The sequence below is a fragment of the Pseudoliparis swirei genome, chromosome 1, assembly GCF_029220125.1.
Source record: "Pseudoliparis swirei isolate HS2019 ecotype Mariana Trench chromosome 1, NWPU_hadal_v1, whole genome shotgun sequence".
Lineage (NCBI taxonomy): Eukaryota > Metazoa > Chordata > Actinopteri > Perciformes > Liparidae > Pseudoliparis > Pseudoliparis swirei.
The window spans coordinates 121322-138510 of NC_079388.1; the positions used below are offsets into that span (position 1 = coordinate 121322).

A 17189-nucleotide genomic window follows, 5' to 3' on the forward strand; every position below is an offset into this window, starting at 1 on the left:
TGATGTCACAGTCAGACGTGATGTCAGTCAGGAGTGATGTCAGTCAGACGTGATGTCAGTCAGACGTGATGTCAGTCAGGTGTGATGTCAGTCAGACGTGATGTCAGTCAGGCGTGATGTCAGTCAGGCGTGATGTCAGTCAGGCGTGATGTCACAGTCAGGCGTGATGTCAGTCAGGTGTGATGTCAGTCAGGCGTGATGTCACAGTCAGACGTGATGTCACAGTCAGACGTGATGTCAGTCAGGTGTGATGTCAGTCAGACGTGATGTCAGTCAGGTGTGATGTCAGTCAGACGTGATGTCAGTCAGGCGTGATGTCAGTCAGGCGTGATGTCACAGTCAGGCGTGATGTCAGTCAGGTGTGATGTCAGTCAGGCGTGATGTCACAGTCAGACGTGATGTCACAGTCAGACGTGATGTCACAGTCAGATGTGATGTCACAGTCAGGCGTGATGTCACAGTCAGACGTGATGTCACAGTCAGGCGTGATGTCACAGTCAGACGTGATGTCAGTCAGGCGTGATGTCAGTCAGGCGTGATGTCAGTCAGGCGTGATGTCAGTCAGGAGTGATGTCAGTCAGACGTGATGTCAGTCAGGTGTGATGTCAGTCAGGTGTGATGTCAGTCAGGCGTGATGTCACAGTCAGACGTGATGTCACAGTCAGGCGTGATGTCACAGTCAGGCGTGATGTCACAGTCAGGCGTGATGTCACAGTCAGACGTGATGTCAGTCAGACGTGATGTCAGTCAGGCGTGATGTCACAGTCAGACGTGATGTCAGTCAGACGTGATGTCACAGTCAGACGTGATGTCAGTCAGACGTGATGTCAGTCAGGCGTGATGTCACAGTCAGGCGTGATGTCACAGTCAGGCGTGATGTCAGTCAGGAGTGATGTCAGTCAGGCGTGATGTCAGTCAGGCGTGATGTCAGTCAGGCGTGATGTCAGTCAGGCGTGATGTCAGTCAGGTGTGATGTCAGTCAGGTGTGATGTCAGTCAGGCGTGATGTCAGTCAGGCGTGATGTCAGTCAGGTGTGATGTCAGTCAGGCGTGATGTCAGTCAGGCGTGATGTCAGTCAGGTGTGATGTCAGTCAGGCGTGATGTCAGTCAGGCGTGATGTCAGTCAGGCGTGATGTCAGTCAGGCGTGATGTCACAGTCAGGTGTGATGTCAGTCAGGTGTGATGTCAGTCAGGCGTGATGTCAGTCAGGCGTGATGTCACAGTCAGACGTGATGTCAGTCAGACGTGATGTCAGTCAGGCGTGATGTCACAGTCAGACGTGATGTCACAGTCAGGCGTGATGTCACAGTCAGACGTGATGTCAGTCAGACGTGATGTCAGTCAGGCGTGATGTCACAGTCAGACGTGATGTCAGTCAGACGTGATGTCAGTCAGACGTGATGTCAGTCAGACGTGATGTCACAGTCAGGCGTGATGTCACAGTCAGGCGTGATGTCACAGTCAGGCGTGATGTCAGTCAGGAGTGATGTCAGTCAGGCGTGATGTCAGTCAGGCGTGATGTCAGTCAGGCGTGATGTCAGTCAGGCGTGATGTCAGTCAGGCGTGATGTCAGTCAGACGTGATGTCAGTCAGGTGTGATGTCACAGTCAGGCGTGATGTCAGTCAGGCGTGATGTCAGTCAGGTGTGATGTCAGTCAGGCGTCAGGCGTGATGTCAGTCAGACGTGATGTCAGTCAGGCGTGATGTCAGTCAGGCGTGATGTCAGTCAGGCGTGATGTCAGTCAGGCGTGATGTCAGTCAGGCGTGATGTCAGTCAGGCGTGATGTCAGTCAGGCGTGATGTCAGTCAGGCGTGATGTCAGTCAGGCGTGATGTCAGTCAGGCGTGATGTCAGTCAGGCGTGATGTCAGTCAGGCGTGATGTCAGTCAGGTGTGATGTCAGTCAGGCGTGATGTCAGTCAGGCGTGATGTCAGTCAGGCGTGATGTCAGTCAGGCGTGATGTCAGTCAGGTGTGATGTCAGTCAGGCGTGATGTCAGTCAGACGTGATGTCAGTCAGACGTGATGTCAGTCAGGCGTGATGTCAGTCAGGCGTGATGTCAGTCAGGCGTGATGTCAGTCAGGCGTGATGTCAGTCAGGCGTGATGTCAGTCAGGCGTGATGTCAGTCAGGCGTGATGTCAGTCAGGCGTGATGTCAGTCAGGCGTGATGTCAGTCAGACGTGATGTCAGTCAGGTGTGATGTCAGTCAGGCGTGATGTCAGTCAGGCGTGATGTCAGTCAGGTGTGATGTCAGTCAGGCGTGATGTCAGTCAGGTGATGTCAGACGTGATGTCAGTCAGGCGTGATGTCAGTCAGGCGTGATGTCAGTCAGGCGTGATGTCAGTCAGGTGTGATGTCAGTCAGGCGTGATGTCAGTCAGGCGTGATGTCAGTCAGGTGTGATGTCAGTCAGGCGTGATGTCAGTCAGGTGTGATGTCAGTCAGGCGTGATGTCAGTCAGGCGTGATGTCAGTCAGGCGTGATGTCAGTCAGGCGTGATGTCAGTCAGGCGTGATGTCAGTCAGGTGTGATGTCAGTCAGGCGTGATGTCAGTCAGGTGTGATGTCAGTCAGGCGTGATGTCAGTCAGGCGTGATGTCAGTCAGGCGTGATGTCAGTCAGGCGTGATGTCAGTCAGGCGTGATGTCAGTCAGGTGTGATGTCAGTCAGGCGTTGGACTTCTGGCGTTTCCAGAACCTCTTGACCTCACTGTGTCCGAGTGGCGACACCACCATCACCCTGTGGGCCACGTCCTGCCACACCAGGCAGCCCAGACCCTGGAAACACACAGTATGAGCCTCTGGTCTATGCTTTGGTTAGATGAGGGTCAGATCTATTGGTAGCCATTTGGGCACATTCTGTACTGGTGAGTACTTTATGACTGATACAAGATGTGACCACACACACACACACACACACACACAATTGCCGTGGACGGTAGTTCCTGAACAAAGTGTGCAACTGAAGCATGAACGGTGTAAAAGAACACAGACACAAAACACATAATATATATATAATATTCATCATAAGTTATGATTCAGTCATGCAGAGTCAACCCACCTGAGCTCGGTCTCGCAGCACCTCAAAGTCCACCTGGGAGAGGAACTGGTTGTAGAGCACTCCTGGAGGGGGAGGGGTTAGAGGCTCATCACACATCCACTCCTCACTTCATCGTCCCAAGTTACACAAACAGACACAAACATGTTGGGAGGCTGAATCGTCCGGAACAGCCAGCTCTCCATGGCAGTGCAGACCTCTGAGTCTCAACCACCTCAGGGTGATGAAGACGAGCCTCCCCCGACCCCTCCTGGACTGAGAGGCTGTCGGACATCTTTTCACTTTCATTTCTCACACAACAGAACGTTGGACTTCTCAGCTACACCTCGTCGTAGAACGAGTGCTGAGGAAATGATCCTGAATGCATCACTACGTCAGGTAAACAGGTGGAGGAGGTCTGACAACAAAACCCAGCAGGAAGATGAGCTGAAGGAAGACCAGGTGTGTTCTCCAGTCACGTGAGCTCACCCTCTGTGAACTGTAGCCGGTCTCTCTCCAGCTCCCACAGGCGGATCTGGTCCGTGATGGTTGGCGGCAGCACTGGAGTCTGCACAGAGACGAGGGGAGACACTGAGGCTGAGGCCCACGGCACGGGGGGGAGGGGTGGAGAGAGCGTACCTGTTTGAGCATGACGGGGTGAGCTCTGGTCCGGAGGAAGTGGATAATCTGAGGGGTCAAAGCACGCCACACATTCAGCATGTACCCAGAACCCTCTGGAACACGTGTCAATAACTGGAGGAACATTCCTCTGGAGACAGTGGAGATGTAGAAACTGAGATATGCTTTTATCCACTGATCCATGGATTCTTATAGTTATTATTAGGAGTTCTGAGGCGTATACCTGATGTGCTTCACATATTCTTCACATGTTGTAAACATGCCTCCAGATGCCCAATACCAGCACATAAACAGGGAGTTCTGGGAAGAGCATCCTCCTCCTCCCACGGGGCGGGCCTCACGTACCTGCTGTGCTGTGATGCCGTTGGCGATGGCCTGCTGCACCGACTCGCGGGTGACATGAGCCACCACCACGTTGGGGAAGCGGTACAGCATTTCACTGAAGAGCGCCACCAGGGCGATCTGGAGCTCAGAGTCTGGAGGATCAGGTTCTGGGAGTTAGTCTGCCATGTGGACTGAGACTAGGATCATCTCTACATGAACACCTACCACCTTCAGCAGATGCATTCAGGAACATGGAGCGCATGTTGTGGAGCGCTCGGGATGCGTTTCAGGAACACTGGTGGCGCAAAGATACCCGTTCCAATGCTAAGAGTGCTAAGCTAACCACTCCCTGACTCCAGGTCTGTGCACTGACGCGACATGCACCGGTACCGACTAAACATCTGGATGAGCTGAGGTAAGGAGTGTGCGTTCATTAACGCTCATGCAGTCCACACTCCTGAACTCTCTCTTTTGAAAGGTGCAGAACGTCTTTATGATGATTAGCATGCAGCACAGAAAGCTGCCAGTGTGCATACGTACCTGTGTAGGCATAGATACGATAATTGGTTTCCACCACGATGAAGCCTGCATCTCCAGTCCCAGGGATGGAGGAGGAGGAGGAGGAGGAGGTGGTAGTGACTCCTGCCGCCAGGGTGATGGCTAGTCTGGTTGGGTAGTAACGCCTCGACTTCCTCTGATGACAGACCAATTAAAGGTTATTCAAATATCATAAAGATACAGACGTGTCCGGACTATCTTTGAATAACTCGACTCATTTCTTATCGTTTCGTTTTAGAAACATATTCAAAGTCTGGGATTCATCACGTTGTTCGATGAGAGCTATTGGTGTCAACACCAGTAGCAACCAGTGGACCAGGGGACCGGTGGACCAGGGGACCAGTGGACCAGGGGACCAGTGGACCAGGGGACCAGGGGACCTCATGGTAAGGAGGTGTGTGTTGGTGGATCCTCCTTCATGGTAAGGAGGTGTGTGTTGGTGGATCCTCCTTCATGGTAAAGTGTGTATTGGTGGATCCTCCTTCATGGTAAGGAGGTGTGTGTTGGTGGATCCTCCCTCATGGTAAGGAGGTGTGTGTTGGTGGATCCTCCTTCATGGTAAAGTGTGTATTGGTGGATCCTCCTTCATGGTAAGGAGGTGTGTGTTGGTGGATCCTCCTTCATGGTAAAGAGGTGTGTGTTGGTGGATCCTCCTTCATGGTAAAGAGGTGTGTGTTGGTGGATCCTCCCTCATGGTAAAGAGGTGTGTGTTGGTGGATCCTCCCTCATGGTAAAGAGGTGTGTGTTGGTGGATCCTCCTTCATGGTAAGGAGGTGTGTGTTGGTGGATCCTCCCTCATGGTAAGGAGGTGTGTGTTGGTGGATCCTCCCTCATGGTAAAGAGGTGTGTGTTGGTGGATCCTCCCTCATGGTAAAGAGGTGTGTGTTGGTGGATCCTCCCTCATGGTAAAGAGGTGTGTGTTGGTGGATCCTACTTCATGGTAAGGAGGTGTGTGTTGGTGGATCCTCCTTCATGGTAAGGAGGTGTGTGTTGGTGGATCCTCCTTCATGGTAAGGAGGTGTGTGTTGGTGAATCCTCCTTCATGGTAAAGAGGTGTGTGTTGGTGGATCCTCCCTCATGGTAAGGAGGTGTGTGTTGGTGGATCCTCCTTCATGGTAAAGAGGTGTGTGTTGGTGGATCCTCCTTCATGGTAAAGAGGTGTGTGTTGGTGGATCCTCCCTCATGGTAAGGAGGTGTGTGTTGGTGGATCCTCCTTCATGGTAAAGAGGTGTGTGTTGGTGGATCCTCCTTCATGGTAAAGAGGTGTGTGTTGGTGAATCCTCCCTCATGGTAAGGAGGTGTGTGTTGGTGAATCCTCCCTCATGGTAAAGAGGTGTGTGTTGGTGGATCCTCCCTCATGGTAAAGAGGTGTGTGTTGGTGGTTCCTCCTTCATGGTAAGGTGTGTGTTGGTGGATCCTCCATCATGGTAAGGAGGTGTGTGTTGGTGGATCCTCCTTCATGGTAAGGAGGTGTGTGTTGGTGGATCCTCCTTCATGGTAAGGAGGTGTGTGTTGTTGAATCCTCCTTCATGGTAAGGAGGTGTGTGTTGGTGGATCCTCCTTCATGGTAAAGAGGTGTGTGTTGGTGGATCCTCCCTCATGGTAAAGAGGTGTGTGTTGGTGGATCCTCCCTCATGGTAAGGAGGTGTGTGTTGGTGGATCCTCCTTCATGGTAAAGAGGTGTGTGTTGGTGGATCCTCCCTCATGGTAAGGAGGTGTGTGTTGGTGTATCCTCCTTCATGGTAAAGAGGTGTGTGTTGGTGGATCCTCCCTCATGGTAAGGAGGTGTGTGTTGGTGGATCCTCCTTCATGGTAAGGAGGTGTGTGTTGGTGGATCCTCCTTCATGGTAAAGAGGTGTGTGTTGGTGGATCCTCCCTCATGGTAAAGAGGTGTGTGTTGGTGGATCCTCCCTCATGGTAAAGAGGTGTGTGTTGGTGGATCCTCCCTCATGGTAAGGAGGTGTGTGTTGGTGGATCCTCCTTCATGGTAAAGAGGTGTGTGTTGGTGGATCCTCCCTCATGGTAAAGAGGTGTGTGTTGGTGAATCCTCCCTCATGGTAAAGAGGTGTGTGTTGGTGGTTCCTCCTTCATGGTAAGGAGGTGTGTGTTGGTGGATCCTCCTTCATGGTAAGGTGTGTGTTGGTGGCTCCTTCTTCATGGTAAGGAGGTGTGTGTTGGTGATTCCTCCCTCATGGTAAAGAGGTGTGTGTTGGTGGATCCTCCTTCATGGTAAGGAGGTGTGTGTTGGTGGATCCTCCTTCATGGTAAAGAGGTGTGTGTTGTTGGATCCTCCCTCATGGTAAGGAGGTGTGTGTTGGTGGATCCTCCTTCATGGTAAAGTGTGTGTTGGTGGATCCTCCTTCATGGTAAGGAGGTGTGCGTTGGTGGATCCTCCATCATGGTAAGGAGGTGTGCGTTGGTGGATCCTCCTTCATGCTAAGGAGGTGTGGGTTGGTGGATCCTCCATCATGGTAAGGAGGTGTGCGTTGGTGGATCCTCCTTCATGGTAAGGAGGTGTGTGTTGGTGGATCCTCCTTCATGGTAAAGAGGTGTGTGTTGGTGGATCCTCCTTCATGGTAAGGAGGTGTGCGTTGGTGGATCCTCCATCATGGTAAGGAGGTGTGTGTTGGTGGCTCCTCCTTCATGGTAAGGTGTGTGTTGGTGGCTCCTCCTTCATGGTAAGGTGTGTGTTGGTGTATCCTCCTTCATGGTAAAGAGGTGTGTTGGTGGATCCTCCTTCATGGTAAGGTGTGTGTTGGTGGATCCTCCTTCATGGTAAAGAGGTGTGTGTTGGTGGATCCTCCTTCATGGTAAGGAGGTGTGTGTTGGTGTATCCTCCCTCATGGTAAGGAGGTGTGTGTTGGTGGATCCTCCCTCATGGTAAAGAGGTGTGTGTTGGTGGATCCTCCCTCATGGTAAAGAGGTGTGTGTTGGTGGATCCTCCCTCATGGTAAGGAGGTGGGTGTTGGTGAATCCTCCCTCATGGTAAGGAGGTGTGTGTTGGTGAATCCTCCCTCATGGTAAGGAGGTGTGTGTTGGTGCATCCTCCCTCATGGTAAGGAGGTGTGTGTTGGTGGATCCTCCCTCATGGTAAGGAGGTGTGTGCTGGTGGATCCTCCCTCATGGTAAGGAGGTGTGTGTTGGTGGATCCTCCTTCATGGTAAGGAGGTGTGTGTTGGTGGATCCTCCTTCATGGTAAGGAGGTGTGTGTTGGTGGATCCTCCTTCATGCTAAGGAGGTGTGTGTTGGTGGATCCTCCTTCATGGTAAGGTGTGTGTTGGTGGATCCTCCTTCATGCTAAGGAGGTGTGTGTTGGTGGATCCTCCTTCATGGTAAGGAGGTGTGTGTTGGTGGATCCTCCCTCATGGTAAGGAGGTGTGTGTTGGTGGATCCTCCTTCATGGTAAGGAGGTGTGTGTTGGTGGATCCTCCCTCATGGTAAGGAGGTCTATGTTGGTGGATCCTCCTTCATGGTAAAGAGGTGTGTGTTGGTGGATCCTCCTTCATGGTAAAGAGGTGTGTGTTGGTGGATCCTCCATCATGGTAAGGAGGTGTGCGTTGGTGGATCCTCCTTCATGCTAAGGAGGTGTGCGTTGGTGGATCCTCCATCATGGTAAGGAGGTGTGCGTTGGTGGATCCTCCATCATGGTAAGGAGGTGTGCGTTGGTGGATCCTCCTTCATGCTAAGGAGGTGTGCGTTGGTGGATCCTCCTTCATGCTAAGGAGGTGTGCGTTGGTGGATCCTCCATCATGGTAAGGAGGTGTGCGTTGGTGGATCCTCCATCATGGTAAGGAGGTGTGCGTTGGTGCATCCTCCTTCATGCTAAGGAGGTGTGCGTTGGTGGATCCTCCTTCATGGTAAAGTGTGTATTGGTGGATCCTCCTTCATGGTAAGGTGTGTATTGGTGAATCCTCCTTCATGGTAAGGAGGTGTGTGTTGGTGGATCCTCCTTCATGGTAAGGAGGTGTGCGTTGGTGGATCCTCCATCATGGTAAGGAGGTGTGCGTTGGTGGATCCTCCTTCATGCTAAGGAGGTGTGCATTGGTGGATCCTCCTACATGGTAAGGAGGTGTGTGTTGGTGGATCCTCCTTCATGGTAAAGTGTGTATTGGTGGATCCTCCTTCATGGTAAGGAGGTGTGTGTTGGTGGATCCTCCTTCATGGTAAAGTGTGTATTGGTGGATCCTCCTTCATGGTAAGGAGGTGTGTGTTGGTGGATCCTCCTTCATGGTAAGGAGGTGTGTGTTGGTGTATCCTCCTTCATGGTAAAGTGTGTATTGGTGGATCCTCCTTCATGGTAAGGAGGTGTGTGTTGGTGGATCCTCCTTCATGGTAAGGAGGTGTGCATTGGTGGATCCTCCTTCATGCTAAAGAGGTGTGCGTTGGTGGATCCTCCTTCATGGTAAGGAGGTGTGTGTTGGTGGATCCTCCTTCATGGTAAAGTGTGTATTGGTGGATCCTCCTTCATGGTAAGGAGGTGTGTGTTGGTGGATCCTCCCTCATGGTAAGGAGGTGTGTGTTGGTGGATCCTCCTTCATGGTAAAGTGTGTATTGGTGGATCCTCCATCATGGTAAGGAGGTGTGTGTTGGTGGATCCTCCTTCATGGTAAAGTGTGTATTGGTGGATCCTCCTTCATGGTAAGGAGGTGTGTGTTGGTGGATCCTCCCTCATGGTAAGGAGGTGTGTGTTGGTGGATCCTCCTTCATGGTAAGGAGGTGTGCGTTGGTGGATCCTCCTTCATGGTAAAGAGGTGTGCGTTGGTGGATCCTCCTTCATGGTAAGGAGGTGTGTGTTGGTGGATCCTCCTTCATGGTAAAGTGTGTATTGGTGGATCCTCCTTCATGGTAAGGAGGTGTGTGTTGGTGGATCCTCCTTCATGGTAAGGAGGTGTGCGTTGGTGGATCCTCCTTCATGCTAAAGAGGTGTGCGTTGGTGGATCCTCCATCATGGTAAGGAGGTGTGTGTTGGTGGATCCTCCTTCATGGTAAAGAGGTGTGTGTTGGTGGATCCTCCTTCATGGTAAGGAGGTGTGTGTTGGTGGATCCTCCTTCATGGTAAGGAGGTGTGTGTTGGTGGATCCTCCCTCATGGTAAGGAGGTGTGTGTTGGTGCATCCTCCCTCATGGTAAGGAGGTGTGTGTTGGTGGATCCTCCTTCATGGTAAGGAGGTGTGTGTTGGTGGATCCTCCTTCATGGTAAGGAGGTGTGTGTTGGTGGATCCTCCCTCATGGTAAGGAGGTGTGTGTTGGTGCATCCTCCTTCATGGTAAGGAGGTGTGTGTTGGTGGATCCTCCCTCATGGTAAGGAGGTGTGTGTTGGTGGAACCTCCCTCATGGTAAAGAGGTGTGTGTTGGTGAATCCTCCTTCATGGTAAAGAGGTGTGTGTTGGTGGATCCTCCCTCTTGGTAAGGAGGTGTGTGTTGGTGGATCCTCCATCATGGTAAGGAGGTGTGTGTTGGTGGATCCTCCCTCATGGTAAGGAGGTGTGTGTTGGTGGATCCTCCTTCATGGTAAAGAGGTGTGTGTTGGTGAATCCTCCTTCATGGTAAAGAGGTGTGTGTTGGTGGATCCTCCCTCTTGGTAAGGAGGTGTGTGTTGGTGGATCCTCCATCATGGTAAGGAGGTGTGTGTTGGTGGATCCTCCCTCTTGGTAAGGAGGTGTGTGTTGGTGAATCCTCCCTCATGGTAAAGAGGTGTGTGTTGGTGGATCCTCCCTCATGGTAAAGAGGTGTGCGTTGGTGGATCCTCCATCATGGTAAGGAGGTGTGTGTTGGTGGATCCTCCCTCTTGGTAAGGAGGTGTGTGTTGGTGAATCCTCCCTCATGGTAAGGAGGTGTGTGTTGGTGGATCCTCCTTCATGGTAAGGAGGTGTGTGTTGGTGGATCCTCCTTCATGGTAAGGAGGTGTGTGTTGGTGGATCCTCCCTCATGGTAAGGAGGTGTGTGTTGGTGGATCCTCCCTCATGGTAAGGAGGTGTGTGTTGGTGGATCCTCCCTCATGGTAAAGAGGTGTGTGTTGGTGGATCCTCCTTCATGCTAAGGAGGTGTGTGTTGGTGGATCCTCCTTCATGGTAAAGAGGTGTGCGTTGGTGGATCCTCCATCATGGTAAGGAGGTGTGTGTTGGTGGATCCTCCCTCATGGTAAGGAGGTGTGTGTTGGTGGATCCTCCCTCATGGTAAGGAGGTGTGTGTTGGTGGATCCTCCCTCATGGTAAGGAGGTGTGTGTTGGTGGATCCTCCCTCATGGTAAGGAGGTGTATGTTGGTGGATCCTCCTCCTCTACTCACCTTCCTCTGGAAGACGAGTCCAAACTCCCTCAGGTGCTGCAGGAAGGTGAGTAACGACTCGCTCATGCCCTCCACCGAGTAATCCTAAAACACAGAACAACAAGCTCCTCTTTTCAGACCGCTGAGTCATGTTGCTGTACAACACACACACACACAGACACAGACAAACACACAGACTTACTCTGCCAAGAGTGGAGAAACTGAGCTGGAACAAGAAGGACAAGATCTCCACCAGGTCCATCCCTCTGGACTGCAACAGACAAGACATGACAGGAGACATTGATGAAATAAACACGACTGATAGAACCCACCCCGATAGGAGAACCCACTCCGACAGCTCACACGGTAAACTCAGAAAATACACAGTATTCAACCAACCGCTCCACTGTATGGAGGACTCAAAATGTCTTGCGTATAAATAAATAAATGCTTAAATAAATGCATAAATAAAGGAATAACTCAACAGGACATCATTAAATAAATATATTTCTACATTTATGTTTCTATTTATGTGTCCACACGTATTTCTTCATTTATTGATGTGTGACATTTATGTGTCCGTATATTCAAATGAGCTGGGCGGTCCGAACCTCATTGTTGAACAGGATTGGTCAAGTCGGGGAGCAAGACAGAAGCAATCGATCCCTAGCACTTGGCCCTGTAGACGAACAGCGTTTATTATGCGTTCTTGTCTGTACATTCTAAATACTACTGTTGTTGAGTCACGGGATGTAATTTAAGGATATTTTCAGCCGAGAAGTTAGTAGTTTAAGCATCAAATCTGTGGTCGGTTTATCGAGATTCTCTCACACACAAGGTTGAGATCACATGTCCCTCAGTCCGCCACACGACCCTCCACCTCGTCAAGGAAAGTATTTTTACACTGTTAAGTATTTTACAGTGAATAATTGGAGTAAATTCATGAGCAAGAACAGTTGATATGGTGACGTCACAAGACAAGAAAGACTGTCCTGCGTCCTCGAGAGTCTGGACTCCCAAGACCAGACTCCCAAGACCAGACTCACAAGACCTGACTCACAAGACCAGACCCCCAAGACCAGACTCCCAAGACCAGACTCACAAGACCAGACCCCAGAAGAACACGAGTCTGTACTCAGTGTTCTTGGAATTGATAAACGGCTGAAGTCAGAAAGCTGTCTCGGCTAACTTCTGCTAACGGTTAGCTGAGCGAGCTTCAGCTTCATGTGCCAGGCAGAAGTAGTCGAGCACAACACACCAGGTGCATCACACTCCTGTGACCAATCATGCTTCAGACAGAGGTTTGGACCGCCCAGCTCATTTGAATATACGGACACGTAAATGTCACACATAAATACATGAAGAAATACGTGTGGACACATAAATAGAGAAATAAATAAATGAAGAAATACAGAAATACATTTATTTAATGATGTTGAGGTATAACTAATAGGTCACTGTAACCGCTTCACATTCTGCTGAGGTCAAACAAGCAGGTACCTGAGCCGTGTTGAGGTACTGCAGGGTGAAGTACCACAGCTGTGAGGCCGTGTCCAGGAGGAGGAACTGGAAACCAGCGGACGTGATGTAGGGCGCCTCCCCGGCCTCACTGACAGACGAGCAGAGGACAACATGGGGGACAGCACAACACCTCCGGGCCTCCGACACGACCACCATGCAACCCACAGGTCAGTGACCTTTCATTTTGCATTCTTCCGTCTGGATTCCCCATAATTCTACAGAAATGAAGGCGGATGTGTCTTTGGGGGACTTTGTCATTACGGATGTACGAGAAGCTTCTCCATGTGAGGAGTAGGACCGTTACAAGATGCATTCATAGATGATGGTAGAGCTGCAGAGAATGAGTGTGGTGCCTGGGTTAGGCTCAGCTGGAGGGGCGTGGTTAGGCTCAGCTGGAGGGAAATGGGGCGTGGCTAGGCTCAGCTGGAGGAGAGTAGGGGCGTGGTTAGGCTCAGCAGGAGGAGAGTAGGGGCGTGGTTAGGCTCAGCAGGAGGAGAGTAGGGGCGTGGTTATGCTCAGCAGGAGGAGAGTAGGGGCGTGGCTAGGCTCAGCTGGAGGAGAGTAGGGGCGTGGCTAGGCTCAGCTGGAGGGAAATGGTTAGGCTCAGCTGGAGGAGAGTAGGGGCGTGGCTAGGCTCAGCTGGAGGAGTAGGGGCGTAGTTAGGCTCAGCTGGAGGAGAGTAGGGGCGTGGTTAGGCTAAGATGGAAGAGAGTAGGGGCGTGGCTAGACTCAGCTGGAGGAGAGTAGGGGCGTGGCTAGGCTCAGCTGGAGGGAAATGGTTAGGCTCAGCTGGAGGAGAGTAGGGGCGTGGCTAGGCTCAGCTGGAGGAGTAGGGGCGTAGTTAGGCTCAGCTGGAGGAGAGTAGGGGCGTGGTTAAGCTAAGATGGAAGAGAGTAGGGGCGTGGCTAGACTCAGCTGGAGGAGAGTAGGGGCGTGGCTAGGCTCAGCAGGAGGAGAGTAGGGGCGTGGTTAGGCTCAGCAGGAGGAGAGTAGGGGCGTGGTTAGGCTAAACTGGAGGAGAGTAAGGCCGTGGCTAGGCTAAACTGGAGGAGAGTAGGGCCGTGGCTAGGCTCAGCTGGAGGGGCGTGGTTAGGCTCAGCTGGAGGGAAATGTGGCGTGGCTAGGCTCAGCTGGAGGAGATTAGGGGCGTGGTTAGGCTCAGCAGGAGGAGAGTAGGGGTGTGGCTAGGCTCAGCTGGAGGGAAATGGTTAGGCTCAGCTGGAGGAGAGTAGGGGTGTGGCTAGGCTCAGCTGGAGGAGAGTAGGGGCGTGGCTAGGCTCAGCAGGAGGAGAGTAGGGGCGTGGCTAGGCTCAGCTGGAGGAGAGTAGGGGCGTGGCTAGGTTCAGCTGGAGAGGCATGGTTAGGCTCAGCTCGAAGGGAGTGGGGGTTGTTAAGCTCAGCTGGAGAAGAGTGGTTTAGGGAGCAGGTGCCGGGAAGAGGCCTAATTGGCCTCAGCTGCGGGGATCAGGTGATTGCGTCTCTTCCCTCTGAGGTTCGGTCGGGATGGAGGACAGTCCGCTGCGTAATGAAGGACACGACAGGGTCGACCCGGAGTGTGACAGCTAGCAACGCGTTACAATGATCACACATCTTATGTATTCCCTCTGATCTGGCTGTACATGGAGAGGTGGGCGGGGCATCATGTGGAGCGCTGTGAGGCTGGAGCGAGTGACAGAGTCATCGTGCCACTGCTCTCGAGCTCTTCAGCTCGGTCCCGTTTCATATTGAATGAAAATGTACGAACTTCATCTCAAATTCTTTCACCCAAAAGTGACACATATTGTTTAAAAAGACTTATAAAAAGCTTGACGCTAACCATGTCCTCCACATGGCTCATCAGAGCATATATTAAATGGCTCTGTTGTTAAACTAATTCATGGAGCTGTTGTTCCTTATCCAGCCAGTTTCAGCCACATCAGAAGGAGAAATGAGAAGCTTTTAAAACTCGGAAGTTCTTCAGCGTTATCAACATGTAAAATGACAGAAAACGGACAGAATATGAACGTAACATAGAGACTCGTACACGAACTGAGTGGCCATTTGACAGTGAAGACATGAGGGGGCGTGTACCTTTTCATGAGGCCTGCCTGCACCAGCAGCTGAGCCAGGTCCTGACTGACCGCGGCGCAGGGGGAGCCCACCATGAACTGCAGGACCACCTCCCAGCGCTCCATGGCGTAGCGGTCCAGACTCTCGATGTCCCGCGCGTGGCGGTCCGGACCCAGAGAGCTGCCCTCGTCGGCCCAGGCTTTGCCCCTGTGTGCAAACGGCATCGTCCACCTAAAGCTACACAGACTCGGCTTCTCCTGTGGCGGGAGACGCCGAGCCCTCGCTTGATCCACGTCGAGCGCGGGAACATTTCGCCTGGTTTGACATGTCGTAGGTCAAGCTCAGCAGACAGGTGAGTGGTAGGCGGTCACCTACCCGCCCAGCAGCGCTATCCTCAGGTTGTCTTTGAACACTGGGTTGAGGATGTACCCCTGCAGACCGCCCTGCAGCTGCTGGCTGTGCCAGAGGCGGAGTCCTGTCAGCACCAACACACACGCATCGTGATCCCTGGGGGCGAAACGAAGTGCGTCTCATCTCATGCAGCTGGACCATCAACACCTTTGGGGCAAAGTCCTTTCCAGAAGTAAAACTCTGCTCCACCAGCTGCTCGTGCTGAAGACGCCCCGACACACCAGACTTACTTCTGACTTTCTATTTTCACCCACAGCGCCAGAGCCGCCTGGGGGAGCGGCTGGTCCAGGAACAGCATCCGCATCACGTAGTTCTTGGCCAGCGAGGGGAGCTCCCTGTGGAGGAGACGACCCATTAGCCTGGGAGTCACGTGTCCGTGACGTCATGACGGCTCACAGCATACCTGTAGACAGCCAGGCAGGTGGCCGGGTGGTTGTACAGTCGGTCCAAGACCTCCGGACTCAGCTCCCTCAGGTACTCGTGGAGGTTCTTACACTGCAGCTGGACGCGGAGCTTCATGGTCTACGGGAGGAAGAGGAGCGTCTTCAGCTCGCTGCTCCCACGGGACGTGGCGGTCAGCCTTCTGTTCGGCTCACCGATGCGACGGCGACACGTTATCAGGTTAACGGCTCATTCAGAATGATACGGTAGTCCAAACACTCACACAACGACGTAGCTTACGTGAGATAACTTACGTTACCGGGGGCAGAAGTCTGGAGATACGCGGATTAGCATGTGTGTCCGGTGTGTTATTCACCGCGAGGACGACAGTAGACTCGTTTTAAAGTAGAAAGTATCTACATTGTTGTCTTTCTTTGTGCGGCCATGTTTCCAGGTCATGTGACCGTCATAGCAGCGACCCTATTGGTCATGTTCTTCTTCTGCTACTTTCAATGCCACCGTGGAACAACTTGGAGGGCGCAGTAGCGACACCTGCTGGGCCGAGAAGGAAGCGCGTGGGCATTCATAAAGAAAAGTGAACACGTCTTTTCGTCGTCCATCATTTCAGACTCAATCCCGATGTTGTCTCCATAGAACTAAACTACTCAACAACGTTGCCCACACACACACATGCTGAGTGAGACGAGAAGAGCCCAGCGTTGTCCTGTGGGCCGATGCGGTGGCAGTGGTTGGTTCCGAGGTCATTCTTGAAGATGCGTCGCAGCAGTATGAGGACCCAGTCCTCATGATGTCTGTTGTGTAGACTTTTAAAAGCATAATCCACATATTCATCGACAGATTATTCAACATGACCAGAACAACTAGTTGAAAAGAACTTGTGGAACACAAATGGATTTCAGAAAGACACTTCTGTTTGTCGTTGTTGGATCGGTTCCTCCACACATACACACAGAGAATGTCCAGCGCTCTTCTGCTCGGCCGGTGGGGCAGGTCATCACGTCCAGGAGGCAGTTCTACACTAGTCAGGACATCATGATTCATTCTACTGCTCACCTGTTGTTCTGGGAAGTTGATTTACCTCAAAGAAATGACGTGCTGATAGACAGATGTCTCTGTCAAAGTCTATGAGAAAGTCATGTTGGGCCTCATCTGACAGACCCGGATGTTGTAATCACACGGTTTGGCCACTGTCAGAACACCCGGAGCAACAAGGAGCGCTGGAGAAATGAACATTTACATGAGGTGGAATATTTCTATTTCATCATCTGCATCAACGGATGCCTAAATATATTAAATCAGAGGATGAAAGGAGTAACTCCAAAACCTCAATGAACTCTGCCAGATCAAACACTCATCACACCGTGGAATTCCTTCAATGTAAAATGCAAAGCAGCATCAAAACCCTGCTGCACCGTGAGGTCGGCTGTCTCGTCTTCCTTTCCTCACCTTTTGGAAGAGCCAAACGCATGATTTCAATTGTTATAATAATATAGTTTAAAAAGGTAACTGAAGATAAATCTTTTTCATTATGATTTGAAAGAATGTTTATGTTAACATCTATAATTTAGTATTGTATTTAAAAGCTGAATAATGTGTCTGAATGTAAGCTTCCAATCAGATGACGTCACGTCAGGAGAACAGCTGCGTGGGACTGTCGTCGTGTTTGAGCTGTTGTTGGAAGCGACATCGTTTTTTGACCGTGTGAACATGTACTCTACGTTTTTTAGTAAACATCATTTTGAATAGAGAACTACTCGTCTCACTCGCGTGTCGATTCATAGCTTTTAAGACTGATCTCAAAAGTGTGGTACAGAAGCCCCAGAAGTATGCGGAGCTGCAGCTTTCACAACTCCACCTGTCCCAGTGCTGACGTCCCAGCCCACGCAGTGACCACGCGTGTTCCACAGCACTCAGCAGGCAGGACAATGCAGAGGAATGTTGTTTGTTGGCCATTAAATGATGAGAACTGAATTCTCAGAAGCCGAC

The 17189-nt window shown here is 51.5% G+C and overlaps 1 protein-coding gene and 1 long non-coding RNA gene across 4 annotated transcripts; one reads left to right on the forward strand and one right to left on the reverse strand.

Annotated features, from left to right (window-relative positions):
• Nucleotides 1-2347: 2347 nt before the first annotated feature.
• gtf2h4 (general transcription factor IIH, polypeptide 4) lies at nt 2348-15640 on the reverse strand. 3 transcript variants are annotated; one of them, XM_056415893.1, is made up of 14 exons: nt 15497-15640; nt 15205-15384; nt 15032-15136; nt 14766-14897; nt 14412-14597; nt 12321-12429; nt 11023-11091; nt 10842-10925; nt 4538-4691; nt 4019-4149; nt 3674-3721; nt 3524-3602; nt 3059-3120; nt 2348-2775 (listed from the first exon to the last, which is right to left on the reverse strand). In XM_056415893.1, exons 2-14 carry the CDS (start codon nt 15318-15320, stop codon nt 2665-2667), a joined length of 1386 nt encoding a protein of 461 aa, XP_056271868.1. In that variant the 5' UTR covers nt 15321-15384; nt 15497-15640; the 3' UTR covers nt 2348-2664. The 3 variants fall into 3 exon arrangements, with proteins under 3 accessions (XP_056271868.1, XP_056271859.1, XP_056271878.1); XM_056415884.1 differs by having other exon boundaries at nt 2350-2775; nt 15205-15323; XM_056415903.1 differs by lacking the exon at nt 4019-4149 and having other exon boundaries at nt 2688-2775; nt 15205-15323.
• Nucleotides 15340-16953, forward strand: LOC130194763 (uncharacterized). Its single transcript, XR_008831949.1, has 2 exons — nt 15340-15422; nt 15637-16953. It is a non-coding gene; the product is annotated as an uncharacterized LOC130194763 (long non-coding RNA).
• Nucleotides 16954-17189: the final 236 nt, after the last annotated feature.

Bases quoted from the DNA above. Each gene is read 5' to 3' on its own strand.
- gtf2h4 (XM_056415893.1), bottom strand. From the start codon at position 15,320: ATGAAGCTCCGCGTCCAGCTGCAGTGTAAGAACCTCCACGAGTACCTG. The intron at 14,898-15,031 runs GTAAGTCTGGTG...TTTCGCCCCCAG, and splicing joins GTGAAAATAGAAAGTCAGAA to GGATCACGATGCGTGTGTGT. The intron at 4,150-4,537 runs GTACGTATGCAC...CTGATCCTCCAG, and splicing joins TCGTATCTATGCCTACACAG to ACTCTGAGCTCCAGATCGCC.